This window comes from Staurois parvus, unplaced genomic scaffold (genome assembly GCF_062004578.1).
Source record: "Staurois parvus isolate SC_StPar_1 unplaced genomic scaffold, SC_StPar_1.0 ptg000015l, whole genome shotgun sequence".
NCBI lineage: Eukaryota > Metazoa > Chordata > Amphibia > Anura > Ranidae > Staurois > Staurois parvus.
The window spans coordinates 2,425,360-2,453,134 of record NW_028317811.1 but is presented as its reverse complement, the minus strand read 5'-3'; the positions used below and the strand labels follow the sequence as shown (position 1 = coordinate 2,453,134).

The window sequence follows — 27,775 nt, the reverse complement described above, 5'->3', positions numbered from 1 at the left end:
AAGACAAGATCAGTACCTGGAGCTGTGTAATAATCTTTGTGTAATCAAGATAATGAAGTCATATGTATGTGGCAGGCCCCCAACCTTTGCATAAATATCCAAGCAGATAAATCTTGAAGGAAGATATAAGCAACTGGGTTGGATTTTCCCTGATGATTGCTGCTGTTACACAGTAATAATCCGGGGTATCAACACAGGGTATAAACAAGCAAGCTCAGTCATGCATGTTTATGCAATTATTGGCCTTTAAAAAACTGCAAATATAGGATTCTCCAAATGCCATTTCTAATGATTGACTTCTGTTGAACAGGAATGCCTACACATGGACTGAAATTCAGAGAAATTAAACAAAAAAAATCAAAATTTGATCTATGGCTAGCTTAAGATATTACTTTTTGCTCCTCCTCATCGTTAAAACAGCCATTTGTTCCTTATAGGCTTATCTTTTAATGCAGTTGTGATTTTGCTAATTTTGTGTATACATTTGTTGAAACTGTGCCTCTAAGTTTTGTCATGGTAATGCATATCCTTGTAGTATTTGTCTGTTTCTGATTCAACACTGTAGTATTCTACAAACAAAAGAAAGATTCACCACCATTACAAGCAATGCATTAATTATTTTTATTCATTTAATTTCTTTTTTTTTTCTTTTTTTTTTTTACATTATGGGAAACATTTATTTATTTACAATTTTTCAGTCCACGCACCAACTTGGAAGTTATACCAGGGAAAATTCTTTTCCATAAATCCATAAAAATGCTCATCCATGACTATCAAAAATCTTTCAGTTTCAAAACGTTAGCTAAATTAAACAAACACTTTGAAAATCACATCTGGGAATGCAAATATGACACTTGTCACATTCCATGTATGGTTTTATTTTAGGCAATCAAATACAAAGTTCAAATAAAAATAGAAGAGTTAATGCACAAGTTTAAATATAACTCAGTAGTGCACATTATAACATTGACAGAACACTGTGGAAATCAATTGACTTGTAAATAAAACATTTTCTCAGTTAAATATTAAAAATCTAATATTTTAATTCATTAACATTCATTACAAAAAAGGTCCAGAGTTATGGCAACATTGCAAAAAAATAGAATACTCATTTGAACAAGTCCCAGTTCTCAATACAACTCTTATAACCAATCAGTAAATATGTATTTAAATATATGATTATGATGTTATGTATGGTAAATTATTAGAATGGTGATATCTGTAAGACTATTTTTTAGGATAGTGAGAATATGATGTATATATTTTAAACATATGTAAACTTACAGCGCATTTGAAGCTAAAAATTAATTAAAAAAAACACCTCCCCAAATTCTAACACACCAAATCAGTATGTCTTAAGCCATATGTGTCAGAAGTAAAAGATAAACTAAACTTCCTTTATTTGGAGGTCAACAATTGGCAATGCGCCCTCCAAAAGGGACAATTAGGAGGTATATTTATTTGCCAGTTTTAATTTAGGACACACCTGTGCCTTATATTCTTTATTTTGCAAAGAAGGCAGGTGTGCAGTAAGCCCAGATCAACCAGACATGATTTCATTGACTCTTGCACTGGTCCAGTCAAAGTTGATTGTCAACTGGTTACTGTAGTTTACTGCACATTTCCTTTATATACAATGAGGCCTACTTTGTTTTTGATATGTTTTGCAGTACATGCATAATAGCTAAAGAGAGTTAATGACAAGAGTGGAACTGCACTTTGCACTTAAAGATCTTGCAGCCATGCTGTCACATTTTTGGCAGAAACATGATTGCATTGTACCTCTATATACTAAATAGCCAAAACAAAAAAAATTAAACATTTTGGGGGGAATTTACTAAAACTAGAGCAGACAGAATCTGGAGCAGTTGTGCATTGTAACCAATCAGCTTGTTCAGTTAAGCTTTGAAAATAAAGCTAGAAGCTGATTGGTTGCAAAGCACAACTGCTATACATTCTCCAGTCTTAGTAAATTGCCATCTCCATCCCAATAGGCATTACAGTTAAAGCTGAACTCCAGGGAGATATTAAAAAATACCAGCTGTTCACATCTTTGTAGAATGGTAATGTATGGTAAAATGCCTGTTTTATTGCCTGTTACCACAATGTAATGCAACATCTGAACCATGCTGTTAATTTTAAATGGTGCCCCAATGCAAATGGTCAGGTCCATATTTTAGTGTGGCAAGCTGCACTGCCAGCCTTTTAAAAATGAAAATAGGGAGTTGACTCCATCAGACTGTTGCTGCTCTTTCAGTGTCCAATAATAGGCTGGGAAAATGGAGGTGACTGAGATAAGCTGCCTAACACCAATAGAAATTTGTCAAATTATCAGGTTTGTTTAGCTCTCTGGCCATACTGTGTAAATCTCAAGGCTGGATGGAAAGAAATATAAATCTTTGACAACAGGTAGGACAGCTCCCATACACGTATTTCAACTGTGTATTTGTCTGTTTGTCTGAAGTTCAGCTTTACAAAAAATAAATAAGAACCTGTCAACTACAAAGTATATATATATGCAAGCTCCAGCAGTGTGCATCTTATTAATTTAATGTGTAGCACTTGTGATGATTAAAGTCAGATGTAGAGAAAAGCCGCTGCACTCCATTTGTAAGCAGCAGTATTTCTGTAGAGGTCCAACATGCCCTCTGATGCAATCAGCAGGGAGCATACGCTTTGCTGATTGTAGAGATCTTAGTCTGACTCAGCAGGGGGAGTATGGGACCTTTGCAGAGAGACTGCTGCTCTCTGTGTGAGAGGTGCAGCTGACATCTGGAATTATACAGAAAACAACAATAAGACATTTAGAAATATTTTTTTTTTATAAATCGATTTAAACATATAGTTTGACTAAATCTAAATTTGGACTTTAAAGCTTTCTTTTTAGTTTCAGAATGGGAAAAAAATCAGGTTTTTTTGCTGTCTGTGTCTCAACAAACAGGAAGGGTAGGACATTTTTTCCAAATGATGGGAATTCTCCTCTTTAGACTGCTGTAAATGGGTGTCCCCATTGGAAAATCCACTTTCCCCTGCTGATTTGTTGACAACTCTAACATTTTGGATTTCCTGTTACAGTCTGTCTCAATCATTTGGTTCATGAGGACAAATAGAGTGGATGAATCTATGTAGCAGGGACACAGATGGCAATATTAACTTGGCAGGGGTTATAAATCCCACCAAAAAAGAGTTTAGCCTATACATATGCTGTAAAGTGAAAATCTAGCCATTTTGAATTTTTGTTTTGGATAGTTATAACCTCTATCAGATTTTTATCACTGCCTGTGCCCTATTGGGGCAGAAATCTCCATGGCAGAAATCTCCCTACAGTGAGTCAAAAGCCCACCCTTGGGCAACTAAAACAGATGATCCCTCTGGAAGATTTCCCTGCATGTCTTTTACTGGGGACAGCTGTAAAGTTTTGAATTACCCACCACTTTTCTGTTATGGTGAACCCTGTCATTGGAACAACAAGTGATGGGAACTTCCCAAATCTTAAAAAGTTTAAAATTTGAAAGATACTGGATGTAATTAACAGGTCATAACCAAACACGATCCATTAGAAGTCTAGTCTATTAGATGTTCAGTGCTTGCTGTCAATAGTGATTACTTTGAGCTGTCAATATGGACTGTCTGTTCTATCTTCAATATTTACAGGTTATTATCCAATAATGGCATACCTGATGGGAATATTATCTTTTTGATTGTCATGATATGTGCAGTTTGACACCAATGAACTGTCTGGTTATTTAACACTGTACATGTATATCGCAGCTGAAAAGTATACATTATAATCAGTAGAGTGCTATAAATACATTTGAGTGCAGAAATCACGGATATCTCTGTGTGGGTGTTACTGGCAAGAACAGCTATAACAAGCAGGAAAAACATCACTAATATGTCTAAAATGTCATATTCGCTAGAGGCTCTCATTCTAAAACATATCCAGTCTACTGACAGGTACACCATGCCAACTCATAATGCATTGTAAGTGACAGGCTTCTGGCACAATCATAGTTATAATAATAATAATCTAAAAGGACACCTAAGAATAGCCGACACAGGTAAATCCAAGGTGATTTCAAATATCAGTTATGTTCCATTTTATTAATTGTTCTTTTTATTATAACCATTTGCTTGTATCTGTATCATGTCTTGTTAGCAAGAGTAAACTTATTGTATATAAATGAATGTAAAAGTGCAGTTTCCACAGCTGTCACCTTGTAAAGTGGAACTAAGTCCTGCTATCTGTTGCAGTCAAGGAAGCTGCCATCTTTACCACTGTTTGATCTGCAGCTGACATAGTGCTGCAAATGCGAACAGTTATGACACCAGCAATTTGATGGCTTGACGGCTCAGTTATCATTCATGCCATGCCTTGAATATAACCGTTTTCGGAAACAGTTGAATCTATGGGTTTAGTTCCACCTTAAAGTTGGTCTATTCTTACATTGTGCAAATACAAGTTTTAATTTACAATGTTCTGAAAAAAGAAACAGTGAGCGCCGTGCATCAATATGGAGAAAACTGTTTTATGTGGTAACCAATTGGAGGCTTTCTTTTACATTTGAGCTTATATTTAATTGATTTGTACAAATATATTTATCTTATAATCTTAATAATTAATCTGTACTACAGTAAAATTCTTAATGACTTATCAGTAGCTAAGGAACATAAAATCCTTTGGTTTATTTGACCATTTAAAATCTAATTACAGGCAAACTTTTTTTTATTTAGATTTGGATAGATTGGTGAGGGTTTAGAACTAATTTCTCTCTAATCACTCTCTCTATTCCAATCACCATTGTCTCCGGGAATGAAAGTGAGAGTAATTGCAAAATTTTGAGTTGCCACCAGAACAGGAATATAGGGGAATTATCCAATGGGCATACTTGTTCCTGTGACAACTGTTTAAGAGGGTATTTCCTCTCATGAAAAGGATAACCTCTCACTCCCTTTGAGTCAACAGGATAGGAAGTGAAATAAATTCTCTCTAAAGAAACAGCTGAAAAAAAACAGTGGTTTAAAAACCTTCCCTACTCTATCTTATACTTTAAAGTGATTTCAAAGGTTCCTTTTTTTTTTTAAACTAAGAAACATGTCATACTTACCTGCTGTGTGCAATGGTTTTGCACAGAGGAGCCCCGATCCTCTTCTTCTCTGCTCCCCTGCTGGCACTCCTGGCCCCTCCCCTTGACCAGTGCCCCCAATACCAAGCCGCTTGCTATGGAAGCACTGGTGTGTGCTAACTCCTGAGCCCCGCTCTCCATAAAGCCCATAGAGCCAAAGCTCGGCCCTGCTCCCCCCCACTCTCTCCACATTATCTCACTGGCTGTGATTGATGGCAGTGGGAGCCAATGGGAGCCATTGTGTCTCAGCCAATGAGGAGAGATAGACCCAGAACAGCCAAGGCTCCCGTGCACATTGCTGGATCGAGAGGGGGCTCAGGAGAGTATAAGGGAGGAGCTGTGGGGAGTAAAAGGTTGAATATGAATGAATATAGAATGCATAGAATGCATGAAGGTAAAAAACCTTCAGCCTTTACAACCATTTTAAACTTGATACCCTGAATAACTAGCTAAATTATTTCAGCTTTGTGCTTTGTGCATACTTTCTTAGTAACTATTGTATTTTATATAAATTTGCATTAAAAAATAAACTTCTAGTGTTACTCAAGGTATATTATTATAAATCATATCTTTTTCAGCAGTAATAGCACAACTTTGCCTTTAAATTATGAATTCACAGAATTTTCTCTGTGTAAAGCTAGCTATACACAAGTAGACAATTCTTGTACATTCAATGACTGTATGAATCAAATTCAAAAGTACTTCAAAATTTCATTTGCTTTCAACATTCGATTTTGGAATGAATGTAATTTCCCAAACGAAAACAACACTCACCGATGGGAAATTTTCCTTCCTGTTCCTTTAAATTTTCTCATCTGTGTGGTTAAAGTGAATGTTGATTTGCCCCCACTACCGATTATAAAAATGAAGAAACCTTCCTGGAACAAAAAATGTCTAATGAAATTCTACTAGTGTATATTCCTCTTAAAGGCTAGGTTCACCTTTTGAGAAAAAATAATAAATGCACATATTTTTGCAAGTAAAAAAACGTGTGCATTTTTTCTTTTTTCCTACAGGAACTTGGAAAGCAATGCACTGATTAGTTGATCGCAACCCAGATAAGGATGGTAAACTGAACCATTCTAGTTTCTTTGGAGCAGGTTTATATGCATAATTCTATAGGCAGCTTATTAGAGGGACCAACTGAGAGACATTTTTTTTTAAAAAAAAAAGCGTATTAGTATACAAGGTACCACCCAAGCTCTGAGATGTTTAACCGTTTATTAGGATTGACAGTGTGCAAATCCAGATTATAAATGATAATGAAAACTGCCAGCACAGTTTAGACAAACTAAACATAAATCTAAAGCCCCCTCCTAAGTATTACAAAAAAGGAGAATGATAGGTATTTTTTAGGTTAAGCTATGCAAATTTAACAATTATAAAGTAGGTGGTATCCCAATTTGGCTTCAAATGTGGAAATACACTTTAAAGTTCATCTGCTCAGGGTCTGAACTCCTAGAACAAAACTCTTCCATAGTCACTGGTTCCTGGTATACTCACACAGAGTGGGCAAACTGTCTCTATAAGCCTCTGCATGCCTTGTGTTGCTATGACATATAAGCTTGTTAGAGACAAACCAATGAACTCGTGCAGGAGGAACCCAAACAATTCAATTGGCTTAGGAGTGCAGAAAATATAAATCTGGCCCTATGAGAGGTGTCAAATAATGGACCCCCTTGTAGATTTTACAGTTCTTATAACTATAGGGCTCTGTAATACATAACTATGTTCCCATTGCATTTGACAGACAGTGCTGTTGTTAGGCAGTTGACCGGGAGCTGCCTTCAAACTTCAGGTGACCTCTGACCCCTGACAATTAAGCGGTAAATAAGTAAAAGTAAGTAAAGCTAAATGGAGGGCAATAAAAACCTTCATACATATGACTATATATTTTTTATGCAGTCTCATTTACTTGGCAAGTGCTCCTTGTCACTTTTTCCTCTGCTTCAGACATTAAAAATGATTTCAGGAAAGGGGAAGCATATGTCCCCTAAACTGTAAGCTCCAAGGAGCAGGGCCCTCGTTTCGCTCTTGTATTGAACTGTATTGTCTCTCGTTATATTGTAAAGCGCTGAGCAAACTGTTGACGCTATATAAATCCTGTATAATAATATGACAGTGCTCAGATATAGCAGCCAGTGGTCATATTAGAATACTAGGCCTGTCAGATCATTAAGGGAACGATAAGATCCTACATTATGTGACACTCAGGATTTTAGGGCCAACTGCAACAGAAGCAGTGTCTGGACGCTGGCAAGGTGTGTATCAGGAAGAGGGGGGGACCTTTGCCCAGACATTGCCTCTTTAGGGCTTCATTCACACTTCTGAAACTTGTCATACGACTTTGGACACTAAAATTTCATGACACGTCGTACCTCATGTTTTTCAAACACAACCATTCAAATATGTACAACTTACAGTTGCATCGACTTCAAAGTAGTTCATGCACTACTTTGGTCTGACTTTCATGCAACTTGAGTGGCATAGACTGCAATGTAAACCCTCAAAAGTTATTAAAGTTGCACCCGAATGTTTTAAATGAAACAGTTGTCCATTAACATTAATGAATGCCAAAGTCGTATCCAAGTTGCACCCATCTAAAGTTGTGTCAAAGTTGCACTCCAAATTCGTACTACGTTGAAGTCGTACAAGTGTGAATGCAGCCTAAGACTTCTAGTTCTTACAAGCCAACCCAACCAATGTCTTTAATGAGGCTTCTGATCTGCTCATTTTTGACCATTAAACATAAAGGCCCCTTGCTTCACCTTTAGGCCTACTGTACATAGGTATCTGTGCTTTGCTTTGCAATTGCATTACATTTGTGAAGCATTTTTGAAGAAACAAGTACAGTGTTTGAATTGGGGACCAGGTTTAACTTTCTACCTACATTTAGTTTTGCCTTTTCTTTGCTTTTTACCTGTATACAAGTTAGTGTGAAGGTTTGGTAAAAAACATCTCAAACACAATTCAAATGCCTTTCAAATGCAAGCTATTAGTAAGCACCTTAAAGCATTAGACATGCTTCTATGCCTGATATCCATGTACAATAACCATACACCTGCTGTCTAATTGTAGTATCTCCTTTAGATCTACCAACAACTGCAGTATGTAGATCAATGATGAAATTTAAAAGAATTTTGGTAGCTCCCCATTTTAGATTTGGTAAAGTTAAAGGAGACTGGGCAAAGTTTATGCAATCACACTGTACTATGTATGGCTAGTTGTAATTACACTGCACTGGAATTAAGCTTCCCAGAACTGTAACATAAATGTAATGAGGCTTCTATCTATGACTGCGTCAAGAACAGACTTATGCTACCCTTCAAAACGAGATGATTATTGTTCAGTTTGTCAAATAATAGTCAGATTGGGGAATAATTCAACAACTATCACATACTTGTGGAGACACCCCAGACTGATTGAACTTAAGAGGAAAATTTGTTGACTATAATGCTAGTTTAAGCTGGTTGTTGCTGCTCCCCTGAGAGAAGACCGGCCCATGTCCACAGAGGCATAGACATACATACTTAGCCGATGTTTATGATTATGGCATGAAATAGGATCTTCCAACCGTTGCCTCATGTCTATGGCTAGAAGGATAGTTAATGTGTTTGTCTGTTCTGCTAAGGCGGGGATACAATATTGGCAACCTCTCTATCGCAACATGAAGTAGTGTTTACTATAAATCACTTTTCTGCATTTTATACAGTTTTCCCATGCAATACAACATAAAAATGCTATTACAATTAAATAAATATAAAACTGATAAAAAAAAATGCCATATATATTCCCCAACAATTTCCGGTTAAATGATTCAAGTAGATTTAGTTTTTTTTACAATATTTACTTAGTTTCCGTAACATTTGTATTCTTTGTATATAAATCTAAAAATAATTTATTTTGCGCTAATTAGGACTTGATATCTGCTTACTATCATTGCTAGTGGCTTTTATCATATATTTACAGAAAAAGACCAGGTATAATGCTTCATTATATGACGATTCTATAATAATAAATGTCATTACAGGTCTGTCTCTCCTACGTACCTGTTTTTTGTTCTTGAAAAGTAAAGTGCATCACTGTATATATATTATATAATACCCACCCCATCTATTCCCAGGCACCTTGAAAGATATGAACACTAAAAAAAACAAATGTTTAAAAATCAACTGAAAACAGAATAGAATACACGTAAAGAGATATGCAGAGTTATTTAAAAGAAATGATGATTTGCAAAGTAACCTATATTAAACAGATTTCGGTTTACTCTAGAGCGATCAATGAAAGATGAATGACCAGTGATTGCTAGGAGTTGCTGCTCATTTTCCCATCCTTGCTTACATGATAAGTCTGTAAATATCAGGATGATATGTCATCAACCCACACCAGACTATTTTTACAAACGTAACTCCTCTTATATCTCTAATCATATTTTAGATACAGTTGATCTTCTATTTTCTGAAAGGCCAGGTGTCTCTGGGTCTCCATAATCCACACTTGCACCAACCTGTCTGTGATAGTAATTAGAGACTGACTTTTAAGAAGAACCTATTAAATATGTAAATAAGGTCCCTTTACACAGGGCTAGTATAGATTTCCTAAAGATGAAAATACATAGGCAAAGCCAGCTGCCCAACACTTTTCTTCTTTTGGATAGCTCAGTCTATGTCAGATTCTGTCATATACAGTGGTGGCCAAAATAGACATAAATGGCAATTCAGCATGACTGCTAATGTCCATATTGACTAGATGACAATAGAAGGGGTAATACAAGAGCTGTATAAACATATCAATGCAGCTGTCATAAGACTGCATCTTCCATCCTAGCTTTTGATATGCAAACAGATATCTATTGGCTTTTGGAGTTGGAGGCAACCAGCTTATAGATCGTAGTGTAGGTCAAGATAACCTTTCTTCTCTGGTTTGAGTGGTATTGCTGTCAACTTGAAAAAATCTCCAATATGTCTATCCTGACCAGCTCAAAATGAAGCTTAGAAGATATTGGTGCACGGCAGCAAATTAAATGCTCATTTCACAAAGCTTTGACTCCAGGATAAGTATCTTCAATTAAGCAAAATGATTGTAATTTTCAAATCTTATTGGGCTTAGCTGAAAATAACTGTCACTTTAAAAAAAAATAGTATCCTTATTCTAGCATGTTAAGTGTTACTAAACCCACAACAGTAAAATCAGTCTGTATATGCAGGGAAGCATGCTTGTTATACTCACTGTGGAACTTAAAGGGTTAATCCACCTTGTGTAAAAAGGATGTTTGATCCTCTATTCTCTGATCTACCCCTTCTTCCATTGTCCCTTAAATATCTCCTGATAGAACAGGTTTGGAGTCACTTTGTACATGCTCAGTTTGGAGTGTATTGCTAGAGAGGTTTTTTTTTCTTGGGTGAGTGCATGTGATTAGCACAGGGCCAATCAGCATTGTCCAGACAGAGGTCAGGGGTCCTGTTTCCTCTTAGAGAGTGAAAACTCCTCCTACAAGCTTTAACCAGTGCTCTACTGGACACTGATAGAAGTCACAAGACTGCTATATACTGCTGATGAGAAAAGGTATTTAGCAGTTTATATTTGCTAACATAATTGTATTTCCATGTTCTGTGTACTGTGGGAGACCAGATATAGTGAATGCAGGGTCCTGGGTATAGTAATACTTTAACTTTGTGAATTTAGTCTGTTTAGGCATGTGTCGAGGGGCTTTTTTTTCATCAAATGGGTGTTGCTTTCCAATACAAGTCAAGGAAGCATCTTAAACTGATGTCAAACTGACACCATCAACACAAACCCAAAGCCTATCAGTTGGCCCTAAACCTGCTGATAATGCAGTTTAGCAAAAGCAGGGATCTAGCTATTGAGGAGCCCCAATAAAGGCTAAAAAAAAGGTGAGCTTTATAAAACTTAACTCTTTCCCTCTCTTTAAAAAGTGAACATTGGACCAAAGCTGTTTTTTATTTATTTTTTAACTGTTGATTAACTGTTAAGCTTTATGAACTCAATCATTGAGAATTTTGATCGCCTTTGAATAAAGACCTAAATTTAGTCATTTTTATTGCATTTCTATTAGGTTAATCTAATGCCAAATGTATAACATAACATCTTTTTTTGTTAGCACAGAAAATGTGTCAAAGTTTGCATAATAAACAATATTTCCTTTAAATTCAAGATCACAGTAATAGCATATGCATGATATGTATTTATGTGGCTAGCCATCATAAAGGCAGGTGTGAAAACCTTTGTGTGCACAGATCAGTTACCTGCCCTCTCTGCCAACATCTTTTACTAGCCCAGCTATTCTCCTCTGTCACCTGTTGCCTTTGGGGATAGGTGCGTCTGTGGCCTACAATAAAGTGCTCCATCTGCTCTACATAGAAAAGAAGTGGGAATTCGAGCCCATGCTTTTTCACATTAAGAATAGGAAGACATCAGAGTCCACAGTACTGTATACCCTACAATTTTCTATTGCTGTACACTAGATTACAGACTACTGTAGCTCTAGACAAAAAGAGTGTGAAATGGGGCACTGCAAGGAGTTCTATACAGAGGATTGTTCTTCTTTTATTTTATCCACGTATAAAATAAAAGGAGGTCCTTGTGCAGAGTACACAGCACTGATTAGTGCCCACAGATTGTTATAAAGTTGGGTATGTGGGGAGAACAGGATCATAGCTTCAGAAAACTGTTTGCATACACAACAATTTAGAAGAATGTATGATAGCAGGGTGGGAATGACATAAAGAAGAGAAAAAGCAATATAAACAGAAGAATACAAAAAAAATCATATACACATGATTGTGGTTCCAAACCAAACTAGAGGATATATTATATACGTTACTCTGTGTCATAAATATATATATAGGTATATATAATATTCCCCCAGTGTCACTTGTGATGGCTTCATAGCCTGGTTTGAGCCTCTGGGATGTAGATCTCAATACTGTCCGCACTTTCGGTAGCTGAATTCTGCCGGACAGACGCAGCACGCTTTGCAGACATCAGCCGCTTCCGGGCCTCATGCCGCTGCCTCTCTGTGCTTTCCAGAGATCTGTCCCGGACCAGTGGGGCCTGACCTTTCGATGGCTTCTTTGGCACGGGAGGAGGGGCCCTTCTCTCCTGATTAAAGCAGAAGGTTTATTGTATTATACAGGTTCTCCATACAAGCTGTGAAAGCAGCTTTTCCATCTCTCCCTATGTCCTTGTCTCGTTAGCTAGTTAAAGCAAAATATGCATTAGGATGTGATCATTTAATGTATATGCTATTTTTTAATTATGAGTGTTTGAAAACAATGGGGTAGAGTTACTAGTACAAAACTGCAGATACATATAAAGTAACTAGATCGAGTCCTTGCTGGAAGAAGAGAAAAAAAAAAGCAAAGGCTATAAAAGAATTCCAATTATAGGCATGCAGGAGAGGCAGCCATGTTGTTCCTGGCCGCAGTGTCTTCCTAGTGATTGATATTGTGTTGAATTAATGAATTTATTTTCTAATGATAACGTGGCCCAAATCATTCTATATGTCATTTATTATTTTGCAATAATAAATGAAACTTCCTTACGTGTTTTGCCAAAAAATATCAGCTAACTGTGGGTACAAGTGTACGTTTTTTTTTTTGCCAATTTTAGCAAAAGTTTCTTTGTAAACATTAAGACATTTTATACCTTTTAGTAAATCAACCCCAATGTTTTTGTTTTCTTTGTAGATTGTGTGAAGTGGTAGTCAAAATGAAAAGAAACATCAACAACAAAAACAACTGTAATTAATGCCACATAAAATTGTATGGTGATTACTTTAGAGTTTGCACTGGCTGAGTGTAATGTCGATAGAAACATTATTAAAAACTCTTTCATCCCAAACTGTTTTTTTCTCATTTGGAGTAGACCAGGGTCATTTTTTGCCTTTTTATTGCCTCCTCTGATCCTGGTAGTCATTCCTTCTCCTTCCCCATAGCATGGCTTTGACAGGCCAAGCTCAGATTTCATTGTTTTATCTAGAAGGACAAAAAGTCAAGCTTGTCTTGTCACAGCTGTGCCAGTGACAGAAGAGAGATCCCACTGACAGCAGTAAAGGTACTGACTCTACTCCATTGAAAAAGAGGGAAAACGTTTTGGGAGGTGTTGTTCTTAAATTTAATACCATAAAAATTACCAGTTGAATATTACATCCATTGTTATCATCTCACAGTTTCCCTTCTTGTTAAGTGAAGTATTTACATTAAACTGATCTGTGTTACTATTTACCTATTATGGTTTTTAAATTCACCTTGTGTTGGATATTCACGTCAACCTGATCTGTGCTACTATTTATCTATCAAAGTTTTTACATTTACCTAGTGTCAGATATCTCTCCCTTTCCAATAAACAGGAAGCAAAACAATCATTCAGAGCCATGGTGCACAATAATGGAATGACAACTTTGACAGCTAGATTATTAACATGAAGAACAACAACAACATACATTTTAAATACATCAATACTTTTTATTCATTTTGGATTACTTTGAAATAACTGAGCATTGTCATACTTTATTTGCAACAAATCATTGGTACTGATCACTGAATGAAGGTCGGGTGCTTATATTACAGTACAGATAATTATATCTAGTATACCTAAACTTTGGAGTAACATCAGTGCTTTTACTTTTGAAACTGTACAAAGCATCACAGTTATTTTTGCAATAATTATTAAATAGACACTCAATTATGTCATGTAAAACAACTCCTTGTCTCACTGCCAAAAAGTGCAAGTAACTACTACAGCACGTATAACAATAAGTACTTGAATAGAATCACCATTGGTGGTGACACTGGAGAGTACTAAACATATTCCTTTTACATTAGCTAAACAAATCCCTGTCTGCTGTAGGTTATGGCAAAAAACAAATATGTATTTCCCATAATTAGGATGTAAGAAGCAAACATTGAGGTTGATTTATTAAAATAGCAAAGGCTGTTCAGTTAGATAAACATTCATGATGCAAAGTATACACCCTCAGATAAGGTGAAACTGTGTTCACTTTGAATACCCAATCAAGAGAAATAAAAAAATAGGATTTAAACTTGTATGTAATTGGATGATTGAAGTGAACACAACTATTCAAAGGGAAATACACTTTGAAAAGTGAATAGCCTTTCTTTAGTAATTTATATGCAAAATTAACTTATTCTTTAGCTAAGTAAACATTTACTTGCTTATTTACCATTCTTTGCCCCTGTAGTAAATCAACCTCAATATATAGTGTACCACTTTTCATCAAACCATGTAATTTTTTTCTTTTATTTGTACATTATTCTAAGACTCCAAAAATGTGGTTCAACATATTAACTTTTAAATTTGTTCATTTGGAGACCCTCAACAATAATTTGCAGGATGTACAACTCTGCGCTATACCATGAACCAGGGGTGGACTGACCATTTGAGCACTCGGGCACTGCCCGAGGGCACGGGGTCAGTAGGGGGCCCCATGAGATGCTCCTGGTACCTTTCATTGTCTTTTTCATATACTTTTTTGGGTGTGGGCAAGGACACAGGGGCCCCATGATCCCCTATTGCCCGGGGGCCCCATGAGTTGTCAGTCCGCCCCTGCCACGAACATAAGTATTTTGAAGACATTTGGTCACATTTTGTGTGTTGTGCTCTATTTTGGAGCTTCTCGTAGGGCACACTGACCTCAGCTGAAAGGTCAACTGTTTAGAATTCACTATATGTGGAATAAGTGCTGGATGTAAGAGAAGAGATGTGTTAGGGTCTGATGAGAAAGCACCTGTGAACACTTGTTTTTGTTTTCTTGAAAGTACTGTAGCTTTCATGCCTACTGAAGAGATTTATCCAAAATACAGATCATTTACTTGTGTACAATATAAACCATTTTACTAGTAATGAGGCACTTGCTAATTGTTTCCATGAGACTTTGTATGACACATTAATAAGCATAGACATTTACATACCAATGACATTTTTTCTAGAATGTTAAAAAACAGTATTTTGCTGTGTATATCAAAGCATTTCTATGTTCTGTGTTTTTACTTAGATTTTATGTTTAGTGTTGATAAAAAACAGTATTTTGCTGTGTATATCAAAGCATTTCTATGTTCTGTGTTTTTACTTAGATTTTATGTTTAGTGTTGATTTTCCCTTATAATATTCAGATGCTTTAATTATGATTGTACAACCCATTTGTAGCTTCAATGCACATCAGGGAAATGGCCTATAGTATGGCTTATCCTTCAAAGCTCCTACCTTTGAGGCTTATATAATAAATAAGTGAAAAATAAAATGCTTGTGCTGTATCCCTTAGTGATCTGACACCTAAGAATTAATTGAAATCTGATCTGAGGTAGTCTGCTTTACTATGGTAGATGTCTACTTGTTTTTGGTTTATTAGGTAATTTATTCAAGGTAGTAGGGCTCTTCATACTTCTGTTGCTTCATTGTGGAATGTAGCACATAGAAACTGCATTAATACGTATAAAAATGTTCTGAGCATTGAGTGGGGTGTTTAAACTGTTCCTATCACAATGCATCCTACTGAACTGTATATACAGTTAGGTCCATATATATTTGGACACAGGCACAGGTTAGGTTTTTTCAGGTATTTACCAAAATATATTCAAGCTATAGTTATATAATGGATATGGGTAGAAAGTGCACACTCTCAGGTTTAATTTGAGGGTATGTACATCCAAATTGGAGGAAGGGTTTAGGAATTACAGCTCTTAAGAGTAGCCATCCCCCTTTTTTCAAGGGACCAAAAGTAATTAGACAATTGAATCAAAAGCTGTTTCATGGCCAGGTGTGGGCTACTCCATTATTTCCTCATCAATTAAGCAGGTAAAAGGCCTGGAGTTGATTCTAAGTGTGGTATTTGCATTTGGAATCTATTGCTCTGAACCTACATCATGCGTTCATGCGTTCAAAGGAGCTGTCCATGCAAGTGAAACAGGCCATTGTAAGGCTTCAAAAATCAAACAAATCCATCACAGAGATAGCAGCAACATTAGGAGTGGCTAAATCAACAGTTTGGTACATTCTGAGGAAAGAAAAATGCACCAGTGAGCTCAGCACCAAAAAAAGGCACGGACGTCCACGGAAGACAACAGTGGTGGATGATCCTCTCTAAGGTAAAGAAAAACTCATTCACAACATCCAGACAAGTGAAGGACACTCTCCAGGAGGTGGACGTATAATTGTCAAAGTCTACAATCAAGAGAAGACTTCACGAGAGCAAATACAGAGGGTTCACCACAAGGTGCAACCATTCATAAGTCTGAAGAATAGAAAAGCCAGATTAGAATTTGCCAAAAAACACCTAAAAAAGCCAGACCAGTTCTGGAAAAGCATTCTTTGGATGGATGAAACGAAGATTAATCTGTACCAGAATCACGGGAAGAAAATAGCGTGGAGAAGGCTTGGAACATCTCATGATCCAAAGCACACAACGTCATCTGTAAAACATGGTAGAGGCAGTGTGATAGCATGGGCATGCATGGCTTCCAGTGGCACTTGGTCATTGGTGTTTATTGATGATGTGACAGGAGACAGAGGCAGCCGGATGAATTCTGAAGTGTTTAGAGATATACTGTCAGCCCAGATTCAGCCAAATACAGCAAAGTTGATTGGACAGTGGTTCACAGTACAGATGGACAATCACATTGCAAAAGCAACCCAGGAGCTTTTGAAGGAAAAGAAGTGGAATGTTCTGCAATGGCCGAGTCAATCACCTGATCTATGCCCAATTGAGCATGCATTTCACTTGCTGAAGGCAAAACTGAAGGCAGAAAGACCCACAAACAAAGAACAACGGAAGACAGCTGCAGATAGAGCCTGGCATTATCAGTAATTGATTCTCAACAAAATATTAAAAATGAACATTTTATTTATGATTATATTAATTTGTCCAATTACATTTGAGCCTCTGAAAATCTGTGTATAAAAATGGTTGCAGTTCCTAAGATTTGTACTTGATATTTATGTTCAACTCCTTGAATTAAAGCTTAAAGTCTGCACTTCAAATTCATTTGGATTGTTTTGTTTTAATTAATTCTGGTGGCATACAGAGCCAAAAGTATGAATATTTTGCCTGTGTCCAAATATATATGGACCTAACTGTATATTACAATGAGGTCACTAATACATTGGAACATGCATGTCTGGTCATATCTGGCCAAAGTGCAATAACAGCACACAAATCTGAACAGGGAAGTGATTTGATAGGATCTACAAGATGGTCATTGTGTTTCTGGACTTCCCCTGTCCTGGAAACGCTAAGCTATTACCCCAAGGATTTGCTTGATACATAAACTGGACCAGTATCTGAACTAAACCAGACTGTTAACCTTGTGTTTTGCTTGCATATCCTTAAATATCCTGTTTAAAAAAGACATCAGTAAGGCTAGCGGCTAGCGGCCCTCGCACATACAAGAATATGCATTATAAGTATCAAGAAGTCTTAATTTTTTAATATTTGAAGTATGCTGATTACCTTCTTTTGACATTCTCCAAATGACATTGATCATGCACTTTCACTTGGAGTGCTGCTTAGAGTTCAGGGGTTCAGTTCCTCCCGTTAGCTTTTTCCAGTATGCAGAGGCAGAACAAACAAATCATTCTCCACAACTGGAAATCATCTATGCCCCAGCGAACTTTGGAGTCAAATGCCCACCTTACAATGAATAAAAACCAGGAAACAAGGGCAGTCAGACTAGGATGTCATATGTGGGTTGGTTGAAGCAAGAGAATTTATATCGAGTTAAATTTAGGATGGAAATTATTGAAAAAATCCAAAAAACACTAATCCATTTTGGGTAGAAAGGAGAGGAGTTTATTTTCCACTGAATTGTAGCCCTCCACATCAAGGACAGATGTGATATGTCAAACTTGTGACTTGCTAACATTGTCATTGCCCCAGGTGAGCTTCCTTTTTTTCCCCATTATGATTTAACTGAAGGACAATTACACAATAATTGCTATACCATGAGCCCTTCGTAGATTCTCTGTTGGAACATATGGGAAACTTATAGGATGGTGACGCAAATAGACGCAAATAGATTGTATAGATAGTACAACCTGTCTTCATCTTGCCAGAGGTGGAGGGGAAGGTCTGCTCACTGAAGCCATTGACCAAAGTTAGGACTTCATTGCGGATCTAACCCAGGCCTGCTCCAACCAAAGAAAGAAGCCCATTTAAGCTCTAAAATGATCCTAACTAAATGAACTAAAAACCTTCTCATATTTGTTTCCAATATGTATGGCTTGTCATTACGTTTTGTTGGGCTCCTTTTAATTAGTATGTGATTTATATATTAAAATAACACTATTAAGTGATAGAGGTAGTCATTGTATGGCTTTTCAGGTCAAAGTATAAAATACTTAAACCTAGAGAAAAGTGCTACTTTACACTACACATGACAAGACAAATCACTTATTTCTCCTTTTATGTCGACAAAATCTCTTCTATGAAAGTCCATGAAAGTCTATTCAATCATCCTCACTATTATTAAACATTGGTTATACTGAGCTTTGTGAATGGTTGGCTACAGTAACCTTAAATAATGAATGCAAATATACTGAAACCAGTTGGAATGTGGCCTTTCTGACATAATTTTTCTAACAACACCATATGAAGCCCTTTTGAACAAATAAAGAACAAGTAAAGGCACTATACACAAGGGTTTTATATTACTGAACTGAATAACCTACATGATATACATTACTGGAGTGTTGAAGCGTAACTAAGTAAAAATACCACAGTCATGATTGAAAGTATTTGAAGGAAGGGCTGCTCTTGTTGCCAAGAGCAGACAGTAAAGTCTCTGTCTCATGCTCTAATGCACTGCAAGAGACTGAAAGAGAAACATCGATTGGTTGCTATAGGCTACAAGAGCAGTTCTTCACTAAAACATTTCTGAGTAGATTTAGCAGGTGTTTAGAATTTTATTCTCTAGCAAGCAAGGGATTGGCTAAATAATGTGCAATGTCAAAATTACTAAAGTTATTGGAGTCCAATTTAAGAAAAATAATTGGTCATGGATATTTAGCTAAGAGGAAGATAAGATTAAAGGAGATCTACAGCCAATATACAAGTCACTAGTAAATTTGCATAAATTCATCTCAGGCACTGCTAATGTTTCCTGATTCTGAGATGGATCACTTCCTCATTGCCAAAGTTAATTTTCTAATACAGTTTAAGAAAAGAGGAAGTATAACTTATGGATGGAATTGCATTGTGGATAGTAGCTAACTGGTCTCTAAAACATGCCCAAGGTGGATGTTGTCAGGAAAAAGGATCACTTTCTGCTACAAAACCCCAAATTTATGAAACATTAGTTTTTCTTTCAAGTGGTATGTCCAAAAAAATGTCAAACTTTGGCCACTCTAGCTTTTCACTAGACATATACTGTATATTACTAAATGTTGTATTTTGCCTGAAGACCTGGTTATTGGTCTGTGGCAACTCAGTGATCTTCATGCTTCTTGCTAGTAATCATAAAAATCTAGCAAAAAGCTTTATACTACACGATTACCTTTTTATAGAGCTGCCAATCACCCCTACCAGGGAATTCAAACTGCCACCAAGAACTGAAAGGAATGTTGGTAGAGTTTGACACTGTCTGTGCAATGCAGTAAAATCAGATAACTCAGTCTACTAATAGGATTTACAGTTTTCATAATGTCAAACTGGCTCCCGCTATTGTGTTCTGCTGATAGGGAGCCTTCTCTACCAACAGAATACAATGGGTAGTGTTTCCGGCTTTAGCCGGCAGCACCAGTCGGGTAAAATAAATTCCAACAGGCTGGTTGTACAGAAGTCAATCAAGAGATCGACTTCTGTACAACCAGCTTGCCCATAGATGGATTGAAATTCATCCAGTCCTTACAGAACTGGCCAGATTTCCATCCATCTATGGCTGACTTTAAGGAAGCTCTAACTCTTCATTCTATATTAAATGTTTAAAAAATGGCTAGAGTTCCTCAACACAAACAAACGTAGAATTATCCTTCTTGTCTTAAAGGCTATGTTCACCTTTTAAAAAAATAATAAATACACATCTTTTTTTGCAGGTACAAAAAAATTTACATGTATTAGTTGTTTTGATTAGCAGCTTGTAAAGCATTTAACCTGTGATCAGGAGATTGCGGGTGCAGTGTCAGGCTCCTGCAGACCATTAGTGTAGCTGTTTCTTTGTACCTCTTACAGGCAGGCAGTTACTGAATTTCAGGAAGAATCAATTAACTGCTAGAGAGCTCACCAGCCCCTCTTAGTTCATTGAGAACTACAAGCCATCAGCAGCAATGGTTGACAGTAGTTGTAGTTCCTTCAACTACTGTCAGCCATTGAATGACACGGGTGGGCGGAGCCCTGCACGGGCACCCTCTTTTTAAATTGTGACAGCGGGTGCACGGAGAAGATCCCCCAACCGCTGTCACAATCGGGGCTTGGGGGGGAGGAACATTTTTGGGTGCTGTTAATTTCGTAATATTACATGTTACACCCCAAATATGAGTTTAATATAAATAAACGTAAATGTATCCTTTAAACCACAAGCATAGCCAAAGCACTATAACTATAAGGCAACTGAAGCTAATTATATAACTTAATTTATCAGTCAGCCAGGGGGGGACTGACAACTCATGGGGTCCCCGGGCAATAGGGGATCATGGGGCCCCTTTGTCCTTGCCCAAACTCAAAAAAACCTATAAAAAGGTACCAGGGGCATCTCATGGGGCCCCCTACTGACCCCGGGCCCTCGGGCAGTGCCAAATGGTCAGTCCGCCCCTGCAGTCAGCTTATGTAGTCTACTTGTAGTTTGTATTCAGGTAAACGAAGCATGTGTACACAATACTGGGATTGGTGAACTATGACTAACATGCACCATAATACAGGAATACAATGAGTAAGCTTGAGTAAGTTGGCAAACCTCATTTTAATTAATATATGTTTAATCTTTTTACAAGTTTACTAACTGTAACAAAGCTTCTTCGATACCTTCTGGTCAACAGAAGCAACGCCCAAGTAAAGTGATTGTAATGTGATGTTTGGTATGGCTTTGGTATGCAACTGTGTGGCCTCTGTGCCAAGATAGAATTTTTTAAATGGGATGCAGAGTGTGAACCAAGCCACAGAAGCTCAAAACTTGGTTGTTCAGTGAGATGTAAGCCAATTTCTAATTGATGCTCTGAGATTCTGACCATCATTTTCAATTGCTGCTTTTGTGATATTTTGTAGCAAAACACAAAGGGCATTAAAGCTTAACTCCAGGCAAACAGCTAAAGGCACAGATGAAATACATAAGGGAGCCGTTTTGTCTGCAAAGTTATTAGTATTTCTGCCTATTCACTCTATCCAGTCATCTAGCAGACTGATGAGGTCATCCCTTCACTTATTCTGCTCCCTTCTCTTATAAGCATGTTCCTTGTCATTTGTATGTGGCATACTTGACTGGATTATATTATTGCCCCTCTTTTTTTTAGTTTGAGAGCAACTGTCTAATGCAGCTTTTCTCAACAAGGTTCTGTGAAACCTCAAGGTTCCTCCAAAATTTGTTAGAGGGTTGTTAGCAGTTCCTTGAGTATTGAGCAGTAGTGAACTGCTCACTTCTCAAGAAGTAGTGGATTGACCAGTGTAAAGAGGCACTGATCACCAATGAATGGGACCCTTCTTCACAACTACTAGTGTAAGGAGGCCTTTCCTTCACTGGCCACAATGGTTAGGAGGGAATTTTCCACTGACCACTAATGAAGAAGGGCACTACAATATTCACATCATTTCTGGTCATTATTATTTATTTAATTTCATGAATATTTACCATCAACTATAGTTATCATTTTAAGCAATAGTTCCATATGACCTAAAAATAATTTCAGAGGTTTCTCCAGGGTAAAACGTTGGATAAAGGCAGGTACAGGAGACTGCAAGCAGTTTATATAAAATCAAATAAAAGTGGAGCTTCACCCAAAAGGGGAAGTTCCGCTTTATGACTTTGTCTTCCGCTCCAAATAAAGGATTGGCACCTTTGGGGAGCGTGTATAGGAATTTGATAGGTACCTGCTCCCACTTCCACTACGATCGCCTAGGCGATCGGAAGGGGAAGTTGTCCTCCCTCCCTGTAGTCTTCTGGGACACGTGACAGGTTCCAGAAGACTACGGCCATTCACAAAGCACAGCGCTTCTCGCGCATGCACAGTGGGCACCATGCTGTGAAGCTGTAAGCTGTCACAGCTGGGTGCCCAAACTGAAGATGCCAGCGCCAGGGAGAGAAGACAGCTGGTGAAACCAGCGGTGGTGAGGACACCGCTGGACCGAGAGACAGGTAAGGGACTCTATTTTAAAAGTTAGTAGCTACAGTTTTTGTAGCTGCTGACTTTTATTTTTATTTTTTTCAGGTGGAACTCCACTTTAACCTCCCTGGCGGTATTCCCGAGTGTAGCTCGGGGTAACATTTCAGTACCAAAAGCGGTAACCCCAAGCTACACTCGGGAATACCATGCGGCGCTGCTCCGGCATGTGTTCTTCACTTACCTTACCCTGCGCTCCCACGATGTGTCCCCTGCAGCGTCCCCGGCCATCTCCTCCGGCCGATGCCGGCATCCGGCTTCTGTGTCCTGTCCCTGTGACGTCGGGACGTACGAGCGCCGCCGCCGCCGGCAGCGGGAAATTTAAAAATTTTAAAAAATGTCATTTTTTTTTTTTTCATTTTACACAGTAAAACATTGCTGTTTCAACCTATTTCACATACATATTGTCCCTAGTGCTTTGTCCTGCGCCCTGCCTGCATTTTGTCTGTTCTTTCTGCCTGGAAACTGAGAAATGTCAATGGCATCCAAAAAGTGTCCCTTTAGGTCAAAAGCGGTTTAGATCAGCTAGAGAACAGCGATAGTAAATCAGAACCACTTGCAGAATTGAGTGATAATGATTCGTGGGGGAAATTCGTCATCAGAAACTGAAAACGATTTTGCGACTTTCCTCAGCAATGTGCGAACTTGGCGCTCTATTTCACATTTCAGTGTTTTTGGTTTGATTATATTATTGAATTAAATTTTTTATTATTTTTATATTATTTTTATGATTATTTATTAAATTATAATTTATGATTTTGTGTTTCAAATTTTATCATACCCGGGATGTTTACTAGACTCTTGTTCGGACAGATTTCAGTGAGTTTTTCCTAAAAATTACAGCCTACAATAAAAAAAATACATATTTCCATGCAAAAAAATGGTACCGCTTTCAGCACCAAAAATCTGAAATAATCATACCGCCAGGGAGGTTAAGGAACTTACATTAGCTGCTCCTGAAGAAATACATTAGCTATAAATGTCATTAAGCGATTTGGTCTAACATTAGTTCATCTGCAAAATTATTTTGACTTGTTTAGGCTACTTGAAGAAATACAACTAAAAATAAGTATATGTAGGAAAATGTTTATTCCACAGCATGCATACCAGTAAAATGCAAGTAATGTTCATTTCAAATAAAATCTTCATGATCCATAATGATCACAGGATCTTAGTGTTAACCATACATTATACACAGCTACCTTCAAGTGATTGGACACTGGCAAAAAAGCTGTAGGGATATCCCCTATATTTCTCCTCCCCCTTCCAGCAAGCCTCAGTTTTGTAGCAACTAATAGGGAAATCATAAAGAACATAGGGGAGTAACCCATGTCTTGTACTGTGTTCCAATAAAAGGATTTTACAGGTAAATCAAAAATCCTATTTTCTTAATCACACAGTTCAGGGCACAGGCTTTGAGTCTTAACCAAGGGAACACAGCAAACAAACAGACCCATATAACAAAGGGTCAAGGACTTGACAGAACCCAAGCTTAAACGTTTGAACAAGAGTCCAGGGGGTAGCCTTGCAAACCTCAGAAACAAATACCTGATGCTGAAAAGCCCATAAAGCATCTGGCAGAATGCATCTTCACAGGGAAGGGAAGAATCCTATCCTCTAGAGTCTTAAATTCTCTAGAGGGCTTAAAATTTCAAGTCCTGAGCTACTAGCCAGGCCTTAAGAGTTACTCGCCACCAACAAACACACACAAACAGAGACACCTGTACACACACACACGCAGAAACATGTACAGAGACACATGGACACACACACACGCACAGACAAATGTATACACACACAGGCACGTACAGACACACAGATACATGTACATACACAGAAATACACACGCACAGACACATGTACATAAACACAGACACATGTACATACATACACAGGCACATGTACACACAGACACATGTACGTACATACACACAAACACACACACACATGTACATACAGACACATGTACACATACATATATATACACGTAGACACATGTACAGATACACACATGTACATATACACAGACACATTGACATGCATACACAAACACACACACATGTACAAACACGCATGCATGCTGTGAAGTGCTCTCTCCTCTCCCTTGAAGCCATCACTGGCTGACAGAGGATCATGTGACCAGAGTGAGCTGAAATTAGGTAGGCACACACACAAACACCCCCCCCCCCATAAAAAGTTGCAGTACTTCATTGTTTACTCACAGAGCCGAGTACTGCACTCTAGGGGGAGGCAGAGAGCACAGCACACACTCCTTCCTTTACTTTCAATGCGCTCAGCTATTGAGCAGTTTGACGGCTCCCAGTACCAATGACAGATCTAGCCAGAGCTCCGAGCCTGCTCAGCAAGACGGCCCTGGGGGACACACTCGTCCCCACCATAATTTCCACTCGCCATTGGTGAGCAGGCGAGTGGAAATTTCAAGGCCTGCTCTAGACTATAGGCTTGAATGATGACCTGTTTATTCCACCTAGCAATGATGGAGCCCCCTGCTCCAATCTTTAGAAAGAACAAAGAGTGACTCCAAAGGTAGACTCACAGTGTATATTACATCAAGACAGTGGACAGAAAATCATTTACATGTTTCAGAGCAGGACATAAGGAGGTAGGACAATGCTTAAGATATATGTACGAAAACCACCTTAGGAAGAAAAGAGGTTTTAGGCTGCAGAACAACCATGTCCTTGTGTAACACTAGAAAAGGCTTTTTACGGTACAAGGCTGCTAACTCAGAGACTCGCAACAGAGATGTTATAGCAATAAAAAAATCCACCTTGTTAGCAGGGTCAAACAAGGGAATTTTGCAAATATACTGTATTTAGAGGGTGACCATTCAAGAGCTGAGAGAACTAGGTAAAGGTCCCACAGAGTCACAGGGGAACGCAGGGAAAGCAGAAAGCAGTTTGAGCAACACTTTGCACAAAGGTCTTGACTAAGACATGAAAGCGAGGTCAACTGTCTTTAAAACAAAATGGCCAGGGCGATATTTGCCCCTTGATGTTACTCAAGACCAGATGCCGATCCAGATCCGACTGGAGGTAGGAAAGGATGCATCCACTTTCTAGAGTGGAATTTCTTAGCAAGCAGCCTTTCCAAGTGCATTGTTAAACTTTACAATACAATTATTTCCTAGCCTTTATGAGCTTAGGAATGATCAAATCTGATAGGTCCCTGTCACTCAGGACCTGAGGCATTCTATTAAAACCAGTGACCTGAGAAGGAGAATGGTGGACCGGTCCTTGGAATAGAAGGTGTAGAGCAGCAATGGGCAAACTACGGCCCGCGGGCCGTATACGGCCCGGCGGACCTTTTAATTCGGCCCGCGGAGCGTGATACAAAAAAAAAACAGCCAGGGCAGCGCGCTCAAATGCAATGATTGGCCAGTCTCGCTGCCACTCACATCCTGATAGCCAGTGATTGGCTGTCAGGATGTGTGTAGGCGGGGCAGCGTGACGAACGTGAGGGGAGCTAGGCTCCTCTCACAGTCCGCCCTGAAGACCGGAACGACGCAGGAACACGGCGAGAAGAACGCGCGGAGCAAAGGTAAGTAAATTGACACAGGGGGGGACTTGGCTTACTACTTGCTACTTACTTACTACTACTATATGAGGGATGAATTAATATGGGGGATGAATTAATATGGGGAATGAATTACTATAGGGGGGATGAATTACTATAGGGGGGATGAATTACTATATGGGGGATGAATTACTATGGGGGATGAATTACTATGGGGGATGAATTACTATATGGGGGATTAATTACTATGCTTACTATGGGGGAATATTACTATACTTACTATGGATGGCATGGTAGTGGCTAGGCCGGCCAGCAGCTAGTCCGGCCCCGGGTCCAATATATGAACCCATTGCGGCCCTCAAGTCAAAAAGTTTGCCCACCCCTGGTCTAGAGTATCTGAAAGGGCTCACAAAGAGTCTGCCAATAGTATGAGTACCAGAACTTCCTGCGTCAGTTTGGTATGAAGGTCACTGGAATGTCCTCCACCTCGATTCTGCAAAGCAGACAAAGGAGGAGCTATAGAGGAGGAAAGGCATAGATCAGGTTGAACTGATCCTATGGAGTGACCACAACATCCACTGTGAAGGCCTGAGGGTTCCTAGACAAATTTGTCCAGTTTGCTGTTGAATCTGGAATCCGTGGGTTGATGGATCTTAAGCCTGGGCTAAAGATGGGATCTAAGAGTGAGTGAGCTGGGAAGGTCTTAGCAGGTTTTGGCATTTTTAAAAAACCCATGCCTAAGACCCCTCTCTGCCAATCCCTCCACTGGCTTCCCATTGCCCAATGGATAAAATTCAAAACATTAACAATAACGTATAAAGCCATTTATAACTCTGCCCCAAATTACATCACTGATCTTGTCTCTAAATATCACCCAAACCGTACTCTCCGCTCCTCGCAAGACCTCCTGCGCTCTAGCTCCCTTGTCTCCTTCTCCCATGCTCGTCTCCAGGACTTCTCCAGAGCTTCCCCCATCCTCTGGAACTCTCTACCCCAACGTATCAGACTATTGCCTACCCTGCTCACTTTTAGGCGATCTCTGAAAACCTATCTCTTCAGGGAAGCCTATCCTGCCCTCAGCTAATAATGGAATCTTCTACTCTTCCAACCAGTCCATCTCCCACAGTTACTACCTTTTGTACAACTAGCCCCTCCCTCCTAGATTGTAAGCTCCAAGGAGCAGGGCCCTCCTATCCCTCTTGTATTGAACTGTACTGTTGCTGTATTGTCTCCAGTTATATTGTAAAGCACTGACCAAACTGTTGGCGCTATATAAATCCTGTATTATTATAATAATAATATTAATAATAATAGTAATTTACTTTGGAACACTAATCAACAAAGTAATTATACAATACTAGCATCTGAATCATACTGAGAGAGAGAGCACAAAATGAGCTTTGGAGTGTCATGTTAGTTCAACCGGAAGGTTGTACGTGAACAGAACAGTCAATCTACTTATAGAAATTACTGTTTAAAAAAGCTGACCTAACAGGAAAAAATATTGTTAGGTACACCTATCATTGGTAATATCCAACCTTCTTGGTTGTAACTTTTCAAAAAATAAGCACAGATTAAAAATGGCAAAAAAGTGGAAATCCTATCCACTTTGACTAATCAATCAAGCTTTATCTTTTATTCTCTTGGAAATGAAAACAAGGTATCCTATTGGTCACTATGAGCAAGATTTTCAATTTTGTGAAGAATTTCCTTTTCTCTGGTGTTTATAAATAGGACTGTATCAATGTGTGGCTAGTGTCTTTGTTTAA

The 27,775-nt window shown here is 38.3% G+C and overlaps 1 protein-coding gene across 3 annotated transcripts in view; it reads right to left on the bottom strand.

The window, feature by feature from the left end:
• Nucleotides 1-827: 827 nt before the first annotated feature.
• Nucleotides 828-27,775, bottom strand: part of DLGAP1 (DLG associated protein 1) — a 774,858-nt gene continuing 747,910 nt past the window's right edge. For 2 of the 3 annotated variants that reach the window (XM_089678097.1, XM_089678106.1), the window contains one exon: nucleotides 828-12,251. In XM_089678097.1, the coding sequence (XP_089534223.1) occupies nucleotides 12,036-12,251 (216 nt within the window). In that variant the 3' untranslated portion in view covers nucleotides 828-12,035. Of the gene's footprint in view, nucleotides 12,347-27,775 lie in introns of all 3 variants that reach the window. The other variant, XM_089678117.1, reaches the window with a different exon arrangement.